The following is a 10,000-nucleotide window of genomic DNA, read 5'->3' on the forward strand; positions in this document are numbered from 1 at the left end:
AGAGAGAGAGAGAGAGAGAGAGAGAGAGAGAGAGAGAGAGAGAGAGAGAGAGAATCTGACTTGTTAAAAAAACTTTTCTTACAGATTCAAGTAAAACTTCACAAACTGCCTTTTACATTGAGAAAGGAAACAAATAAACATGATAAAATTAAAGCATCCATTTAATTCTAAGAATAGGCCAAAAGCTACTCATTCATTGTGTACAGGCACTTCAAAAAAATAATGATATATAAACACTTGTCCTCTGCACGCGTGCGCGCGCACACACACACACACACACACACACACACACACACACACACATACACACACACACACACACACACACACACACACACACACACACACACACACACACACACACACACACACACACACACACACACACACACACACACACACACACACATACATACACACAAGGAGGGTTTCCATACATACGTATATCCAGGGCTCTAAATTAACACCTGCAAACCGGCCAAATGTTGGTGAAATTTCAGTTCGGCAGGTAGAAAAGACCAACTTTACTAGTCACTTTCATCTTCTAGCCATTTTGGCTAGTGGTGAAAAAAGTTCATTTCAATTGAGGGTCCTCACATATCTATTTTGCCACATGAGAGTGTGTTCCTTAGGCATTACTCACACAGGACTGCAGATGAGTCAGACTCTACTGGAGCTTTTGTCTTCATCTCGTCCTGAAATTAAAAACAAAAAAGCTCAGAAAAAGGCAATACGCATAGTTTGTAATTATGATGCTTGCTGTTCCTTCCCTGTAGTTAGTTAGTTGGGAAACAAAAGACAACCATCCATCAATGGATTGGAAGCAATGAGGGCAAGATAAGTGGGGAGATGTGTGTGTGTGTGTGTGTGTGTGTGTGTGTGTGTGTGTGTGTGTGTGTGTGTGTGTGTGTGTGTGTGTGTGTGTGTGTGTGTGTGTGTGTGTGTGTGTGTGTGTGTGTGTGTGTGTGTGTGTGTGAAAGACAGAGAGAGGGGGTGTTTGTGAGTGATTGAGAGAGAGAGAGAGAGAGAGAGAGAGAGAGAGAGAGAGAGAGAGAGAGAGAGAGAGAAAGAGAGTACCGCAATGATTGCAGATGAGTGACCCTTTCAGACCATTGTCTTTACGACTGCTCCCAAGCAACACCGCTATTAGTGTGTCTCTGCCTCCGTCGCCCTGTGACGAAAAACAGAGCTGGAACGGAGGAATTAGAATTAGAACGGTGGAACTTGGAACCCCAGGTATTGTTCTGATTTATGAGCCTGTGAAGACGTATTTTCCTAAAGGGTTCCAATGACCCTTCACCTTCCCCCCTAATCAGCAACAGACCTTGGTACCGGGAATAAGAAGAGAGAGAGAGAGAGAGAGAGAGAGAGAGAGAGAGAGAGAGATTGAGATTTTAAAAAGTTCTTTATTCACAATAAGGTTGTTTTACAATCACCCCATGGCAGATAGCCAGGGTCAAGCAATACATATAATCAGCAAATAGATTAATCTACAGGAAATAGCTGAAGTGCAGTTCCTCATTCAGTACAGAGCACAAAGCATTTTTGTAACACCACCTTGCTTCAAATGTTTCCAAATCATTCATGAGTTTAAAAAAAACGAAAATCAACAAGGACCCTTGACTTAACCAGTGAAGGAAATACATCTGAAAGCTCAGTTCCAGGTATTTCCTCCACTCTGTTCCTCCTGGTAACATAAATTGCCATCTTGGCTTCACCCAGAATGAAATTGATCAGTCGGCATACATTTTGTTTACGCTTTACATACCTAAACCCAAGAATAAAGGTCTCTGCAGAGAATTCTTCATTGCAATGATCGAAAAACTGCTCCAAGCTAGCAAACAGTGGTCGCAATCGTGTACATTGTAAAAAAGCATGAAATACTGACTCCCTCTGGTAACAGAAGGGACACTCCTGGCCAACAGTTGGATTTAAAACAGAGACAAAAGTATTCACAGCAATAGCCCCATGAAGAATTCTCCACTGCAAACCACCCAGTCTCTTAGGTAATGGTGGTTTATAAAGTGCTCTCCACTCAGGCTTTACATTGACACTTAACTTTAGAACATTGCGCCAGGGTGTGTCAACTCTACTTGCAAGACATTTTTTGTTTAAAACCTTAACACACGCATTGTACAACTGTTTCCCAGACGCACCACTCAAAGTAAGGCCAGGTAGGTTAGGCTTAGAGCATGACCCACTACTCTCGTCAAGTATGGGCGAAAGACTTAAGTCAGGAAACTCATCAAATTCATCTGGATGTGCCACTCCTGCACTGTAGTCCCTGAGTAGCTTTGACTCTTCTGCAGTGCAGCTAGTGCGCCACTTATCCAGTAGCTTTGAGGCCACACGCGTGCATCTCAGTCCCATAGAGTCCGCAAAGCTCCTCACATCTTTGAACTCAGCTCCTGCCCGGATAACTACATCCTTCAAAGTCACAATCTTGGAAGTGAAGAGTGGGACAGGAGAGAGAGAAAGAGAGAGAGAGAGAGAGAGAGAGAGAGAGAGAGAGAGAGAGAGAGAGAGAGAGAGAGAGAGAGAGAGAGAGAGAGACAGACAGACAGACAGACAGACAGACAGACAGACAGACAGACAGACAGACAGACAGACAGACAGACAGACAGACAGAGAGAGAGAGAGAGAGAGAGAGAGAGAGAGAGAGAGAGAGAGAGAAAGAGAAAGAGAGATTGGGGTGAGGGAGTATGTGCATGTCACAGGAGAGAGAAGAGCTAGCTGAGTCTCAGTTTAAAGTCAGAAGTGGAACTGGGACAGACAGGCAGAAAGAAAGAAAGAAAGAAAGAAAGAAAGAAAGAAAGAAAGAAAGAAAGAAAGAAAGAAAGAAAAAAAGAAATAACTGGGGTAAGGGGTTTGAGACAAAGGATTCCCAAGTGAGTCAGAAATAGAGGGAGGGACGAAGAAACCAGTGAAATGAAAAGAATGAGTGAGCAAAAAAAAAAAAAAACAAGCTGAAAAAAAGTTGGCTCATGCTGCGCCCCCTCCCTTGCTGCATCCACGTGATGGGAGCATACGGGGAAAACGTGCCTCTGGCCAAAGCAAACAGGAGTAGCCAATCACAGTCCAGCAGCCCAGCAGTCCAACCAATCAGAGTGCAGAGAATAAAACACATCACCTCGGGCCTTGGGGCCCACGTCCTCCTTCCCTCCTGAGTCCTGGGTTGAAGTCGTACAAAGTCCTGCCATATGGAAGTGTAGAGTACTTTCATTAATCCAGAGGGAAATTAATATAGATATAGACAATATAGGCATTAGGACTGTGCCCCTAACACAGGTACTTTTACCAATGAAGTTGTGTTTGTTTGGTTGATTACACCAAGTAGTGAAGTGATCTAGTACAGTGTTTCTCAACCAGGGTGCCGGGGCACCCTGGGGTGCCGCAGGCCCCCCACAGGGGTACCGCGGAAAGGTGGCTGATAAAAAAGTGTGTAATTTAACAAATATTCGTCTAAATTAATAAAGTATTGCTTAGTCAGTGCTCAGTGGAGTCTTTCATCTGCCATTTACGCACAATAAAGTAAATTTAGGTCGCCCCAACAAGCTGCACCTTCGAGCGTAGGTTGTGTGACGTCTCCAAATGTGTTACTTTTCAAAGCTTTTGTGGTATCCGATGCGATGCCATGTTAATTTTCAGTAATTGAAAGGGTGCCTCGCCTAAAAGGTTGAGAAACACTGGTCTAGTACTAGCAGGCTTGTTGGAGAGCCACAGCTTAGCCCTGAAGCCCTCTACAATAGACAGTTGTAGAATCTAGAGATAGCTGACTCAATCTTACAAGATGGCTCCGACCCACTACATAGAGAATTGCAGCTCTTACCTAGTCAGGCCACGCCCTCCTAGTGACGAAACACCTTCAGTTGTCAGGCCAAGAGCAATGTTAATATCGTTTCTGATCTCCCGGAAAAACGAGAACTCCACCCACTTTGTCGGACACCAGTCAACCAGTAGCAAACCTATGGATGCGGGTCAACCATGCCATTTGGGAAACGTTAATTGCCATGCTCTTGGTCAGACCAAGTCTCAAAGAGAGATTGGAAAATCGATGATAATCAGGCTAGCTCTTTCCAGCAATTCTAGCCAACCTGCCTGTAGAACAAAGCCTTTCAGAGAAGACTTTGTCCATCCACGTGATTGGGGAAACCACTTGTTTGACATATTTAAAGATATCCTACCCACAGATTCACTACTAATCTGAGGCAGCAGGGATGAGGTCTGCATTCTATGACTGCTGTTGTTACTGATCAGATCATCTACGGCATGTACTTGCTCAAACCATAATTTAGGCTGAGGGAATCGGTTGAATTAAATACGTAGCAGAACTTTGTGTGTGTGTGCGTGCGTGCGTGTGGTACAACGTATGGTAGAACGGAGCAGAGTAGAGTAGATTAGAATGGAGTACAGTACAGTGAGATATAGAAGAACAGAATCGAATAGAGAAGAGAAAAGTACAGTTCAGTATAGCAGAGGACTAATATAGAGTAGAGCAGAGTAGAATAGAGTAGCGCGCAGGCAGCAGAGCAGAATAGAACTGAACAGAATGGAGTGGAGTAGAGTTGTGCAGTGCTGCAATGTGACAGAGTAGAGTTATGCCTCTTTTCCACTGCCGGTTTTCTGGTTGGCCCACAGCTCGACACAGCGTGACTCGGACGCCACTTTTTGCTCTTTGATTGAGCTGTGTCTAGGGTGACCAGATGTCCCGAAAAATTCGGGACAGTCCCGAAATCTAAGCGTTTGTCCCGAATCCCGAATCTGACTGTGCATGTCCCGAAATTTAGACTTGCCTAATAATAACGTTTTAACCAGGTGCACATCTCAAACTATTTGCTACTGTCGCCTGTGCCCCCGAGAGGCTGCTGGCACAGCCCCAAATGTGTGAAGTGGCTGCGTGCCGCCCCAGCAATGTATTTATTTTATCTCTCTGACATTCTAATTCCATTCGATTGCAACAGTAAGCGCGAGCAATGACCGGCGCAAATTTTCACTTTCATTGACAAAATGACAGTAGCGACATGGCAGATGAAGAACCCTACCATGCGAGTAAAAACCCGAAGCGACAGTGCAGGTAGGAAAGAGTGGGGAGGGGAACTATTCATGGATTACCAATTCATTGACAGATGAATCGGCAGGCTTTCTGTAAACTGTGAAGAAAAGTTTGGCGTTTCTCACGGAGGAGACGGATATGGAAGTGCGCATGCTAGTAGTCTAAACAACACGGTAGGCTGAAACCCACAACAATACAAAGAAACACGCTGGGGTCTTCTTTCATTAAACAAGATGACACAGTGGATGATAAAGTTTGCTGCTGAGATAACATCTGTATTTCTCCGTGTCACGCTGCTGAATTTTGTCAGTCTGTGGCTGGTTTTACTAAAGATTATTTTAATTCTAACATAATAGACCGTCTCTGATTTTACACCGTTCTGTCAGCGTGCATCCTCAAAATGCTTAGGCTATTGTTTATTTTTTGACGTTCCAAGTTCAGGCGTGCAAGTGCACGACTCCCCCCCAAAAAAGCGTCCCGAATTTCAGCAAACCTCATCTGGTCACCCTAGCTGTGTCGTGCCCAATTGAAAAGCAAAAAGTGGCGGCCGAGTCGTGCTGTGTGGAGCCGTAGGCCACTGCAGTGGAAAAGAGGCATTAGTGTAGAGCAGCGTGGAGTAGAGTTGAGAGAAGTGTAGTGTGGAGTAGAGTAAAATATAATGGACTGTAGAGTGGAGTACAATAAATTGGCCAAAGCCCAGTAGAGAAAAGTGGAGCAGAGTAGAGCAGAGCAGAGCTGGCGAGGGCCCAGCTGAGTGACAATGACACCGAATAGCTGACACACAACTTCAACCCCCCCAATGGCCCCTCCCAAGTCAGGCCAAATGATCCCCAACTCCCCCTCAGTGTCCCCCAGGGTTGGGTTTCATGGAGTGGGTTAGAGAGGGATGACGTCACTGTATCATCTGGTTCTTTTCTCCCCCTGTTCTTTTTTTTTCATTTTTCATCTTTCTTTCTTTCTCAATTTCACCATTGCGGTAGTTCTGCCAGAACACACACACACTTTCTGGTGGAGGTGGAGAGAGAAAGAGAGAGCGAGAGAGCGAGAGAGAGAGAGAGAGAGAGAGAGAGAGAGAGAGAGAGAGAGAGACTCATGCAAACACACTTAAAACACACACACACACACACACACACACACACACACACACACACACACACACACACACACACACACACACACACACATCTCCCTGTTCCACATCTGGTTCAATCAGCGTGCTCTGGGGAGAGAACAATATGTAGGTCACCATGAGCTAGGAGTGGAGCCTCACAACTCCCAGTCGCAAAGTTTAGTGTGTGTGTGTGTGTGTGTGTGTGTGTGTGTGTGTGTGTGTGTGTGTGTGTGTGTGTGTGTGTGTGTGTGTGTGTGTGTGTGTGTGTGTGTGTGTGTGTGTGTGCGTGTGCGTGTGTGCGCGCGCGCGCGCAAAATTAAGAACATTGCCAATTAGGAACATCATAGCATCACTGCTCAATCACAAGGTTTAAATCTGCAAGGAAAATTAGCGCTTCTACAATCTTCTGATCAATCTGTGTCCCTTTCTGTTTTTAAGAACTATTCCATAATTAAATGACCATAATTAAATCTGACCAAAATGGCACGATTGTTGTTTGCTGCTTAGTTAACCTTTCACATACTATTTTTTGATGAAAGCAGTGGGAGTCGGCTGTGCAATTACAAGGGCTTTTAGGCTATACTTGCCGTTAACCCATCAGGCATGCTGGATTTTGATTGGTCATATCACCAGGATGAGAGATTAGGCTCGTTTGTGACGAAGCAGTAAGATTTTCGCTAGGCAGTGGGCATGCGCACTTTGCCAGTTTGATGCATTGTGGTTAGATTTTCGCTAGTCAGTGGGCATGCGCACTTTGCCAGTTTGATGCATTCTGGTTAGAATTTTCTAACCACAATGCATCAAACTGGCAATGGTGCATGCCCATTGCCTAGCAAAAATCTTACTGCGTCGTCACGAACGAGCCTATTGTGCCGCACCTTGTGCTTCTTGTGGTGGTGGCTCAGATGGTAGTACAGGAAGTTGTTTGCCAACCGTAAGGTTGTGGGTTTGTGGTATGGCAGAGCCTACATCACAATGTCATTATTTCAGCTGACGCTTTCATTACTTACTTCTTTTTTACAGAGTACAGTCCCTGGAGCAATGTGGAGTTAGATGCCTTCACTGAAAGCACTCCAGCAATGGAGGAGTTTGAGGGAGAGCACGTGGTACATTCGTTCCACTAATAAGGGATTTGACCCCACAGCCATCTCCAACCCCAAAACCACTCTCTGGTAACTAAGACATCTTTGACCCAAGACCACACTTACTTTTTAGCATGAAGGGAGGTGAAAGGTCATACTGCCAAGAGAGGGCTCACACAGAGGCCTAAGTCCGCTGCTGCCACCTTCTGGTAAAAGGCATGAAGTGCATAATGAGGGGACTTGTGGCCCAGAGAGTGTAACGGTTTCTAATAAGGGTCAATGGTAAGCAACACCAGGGCCGTTGAGAGCTTTTGCTGGGCCCAGGACAAAGTCATCTGAAAGGGCCCCCTATCCAATACATGCAATGTAATGGGGACCCAATTCTGGGGCCCATATTTCCCTGGGCCCGGGACAACATACCCCTTTGTCCCTCCCTGTCAGCGGGCCTGAGCAACACACATTATATTACTGTAAGTCAACAATGAAAAACAGCTAGTCATCAATTAGAAGATCATATACTGCATGGACAAAATAAACCTGTTTCTGTAGTGATGTTGTTGACCAGACTAACTAAACAGACTTTTATGCAGCTATAAAGTTTTATTCAACAGACTGATGGAAAATGGTCAGATTTGAGTTCCAAGTTCATGGCAGCCTGTGTCAACAGTGGAGCAACAGCACCCTCTACCTGAAAGAATTGTGTCACACACGCGCACGCACACACACACACACACACACACACACACACACACACACACACACACACACACACACACACACACACACACACACACACACACACACACACACACACACACACACACACACACACACACACACACACACACACACACACACACACACACACACACACACAGGGCACTTGCACATCTGTAGCTATTAAAATGAGCTGTAATGCACTACTTCTTCATTTCACTCTACTTCTGCCAGGATGTTTCGACAGCCCCCTCTCTTCAGCCATGCATAGGCCTTTTTATAGGCGCTGTACATACGTGTATGTAAGTAGTTGGCCTAGTGTGTGAGGATATCAGTGAACAGCCCTGACCTCTCTGTAAGTCATTCCGTAGATGGACATTTCATTCCATAATACAGCATTCAAACATTCATTCAAAAAGTGTTCATGCCATATATTCAAGCTTTTCACACATTCATCCCATAAAACGTCAGACATTTATTCAATACATTTTAATTATTTCCTATATAAGTATCTTATCCACATTCCTTTGAATGAATGAAAAAAAGCCATGACATTTACAAGTGCAGCACCATATGCAAATAGTAAATTACAGAAAGAATTGTGATGTTTGGCTTTTGCCTGTTTGTGAATTACTTTTCATCAGTGTAAATATCAGAACATTGAAACAGCATGCGTCATTTATACATGTAGTTTGATCGTCACTACAGCAGCTGCATGAACATAACATAAATAATTGTGTATATAAACCGCAGAGAAGCTGCAAAAAACAATTCAGACCTTCAGTCCCAACATTGATCTCAAAGTTGACTGGAGAAATACAAAATATGATTGTCTTTTTTTCCCCTAAAAAAAAAAAACATCTCATATTCTTCATGGCCTACAGCAGCTGTATGAACGCAACATGCATAAATTATTATACTGTTACTGCACCCTGCATCAAAGGACCACAATGTAAATAATCTTTTGAGCTTTATTGTGCTATCCTGACTTAAATATGTGGTGTGGCTTATATGAAACTCAATAATGTATTTATTTTATATAAATGAACTGAAGATGTCAAATAAAATCAATCAATCAAACCTAGAATCCTGTGATCAGAATGCATAAAGTACAGGAATACTCGCACTGTGAAGGTGTGCAATAAAGTGTGTAGGTGTGTGTTGGGTCCAACTGGAGAACGAGAGCGCCCCTGTCCCTCGTGTCCAATCCAGCTGCACTCTGAGGCGCCATGTTGCCGTGTCATTTCCTCTCTATCAATATACTGTAATTTCACTCAGTACTCATACATGGTTTCAATGCGATGTGCAACTGAGTAAAGTACTTGGGTCAAAATGTACTCGAGTAAAAATAAAAGCACTAATTTTAGAACCTGTTTAAAAGTTGACAAAGTACTCATAAAAGCTACTAAATCACAGTAACTTGAGCAAATGCAATTTGTTACTTTCCAACCCTCCTCCTTCAGTCCTCAAACCGATCTCCAAGTCCCCTTGGAGAAATACAAAATGATTTTCTTTCTAAATTTCTACTCATATCCTGGACCACATCTACAGCATATGAACACTTGCTAAATCATTGCATGGTTACTGCAACCTTCGCCGGTAGAATCCTGAGATCAGAATGCATGAAGTACGGGAATACTCGCTCCGTGAAGACGTGCGTGAAAGTGTGCAGGTGTGTGTTTGAATGTGGGTCGGAGAAGGAGAGCGTCACTGTCCCTCTGGCCCAGCCCAGCTGCACTCTGATCCTGCGTGGCTTGTGTCTCACGGCGAGAGCAGCGTTGGGCTGGGTCGGGGTCGGACACAGCGCCCTGTACTCCCCTTCGCTATGGCACAGGGTCAGGCCCTCCTCCTGGATGGTGAACCAGCCCTTCCTCTTGGCGGACGCCGGCATCACACCCATGAACCAGGTGTCCACATCCCCAACCTACAAAATACAGTAGATCAGTGGTGTAGTCTACGTAGAACGCAGGTATACGGAATATACCCACTTCTAAATTTTAGGGGCTTCAGTATACCCACTTAAAATTGATTGATCCA

The 10,000-nt window shown here is 44.5% G+C and overlaps 1 protein-coding gene across 1 annotated transcript in view; it reads right to left on the reverse strand.

Annotated features, from left to right (window-relative positions):
* Positions 1–10,000, reverse strand: part of LOC134460511 (E3 ubiquitin-protein ligase TRIM39-like) — a 19,411-nt gene that overhangs the window by 4,375 nt on the left and 5,036 nt on the right. Inside the window, exons 7-8 of the mRNA XM_063212896.1 lie at positions 9,549–9,887; positions 1,111–1,171 (exon numbers count right to left, since the gene is read on the reverse strand). Of these exons, the coding sequence (XP_063068966.1) occupies positions 1,111–1,171; positions 9,549–9,887 (400 nt within the window). The remainder of the gene's footprint in view (positions 1–1,110; positions 1,172–9,548; positions 9,888–10,000) is intronic.

This window comes from Engraulis encrasicolus, chromosome 13, assembly GCF_034702125.1.
Source record: "Engraulis encrasicolus isolate BLACKSEA-1 chromosome 13, IST_EnEncr_1.0, whole genome shotgun sequence".
Lineage (NCBI taxonomy): Eukaryota > Metazoa > Chordata > Actinopteri > Clupeiformes > Engraulidae > Engraulis > Engraulis encrasicolus.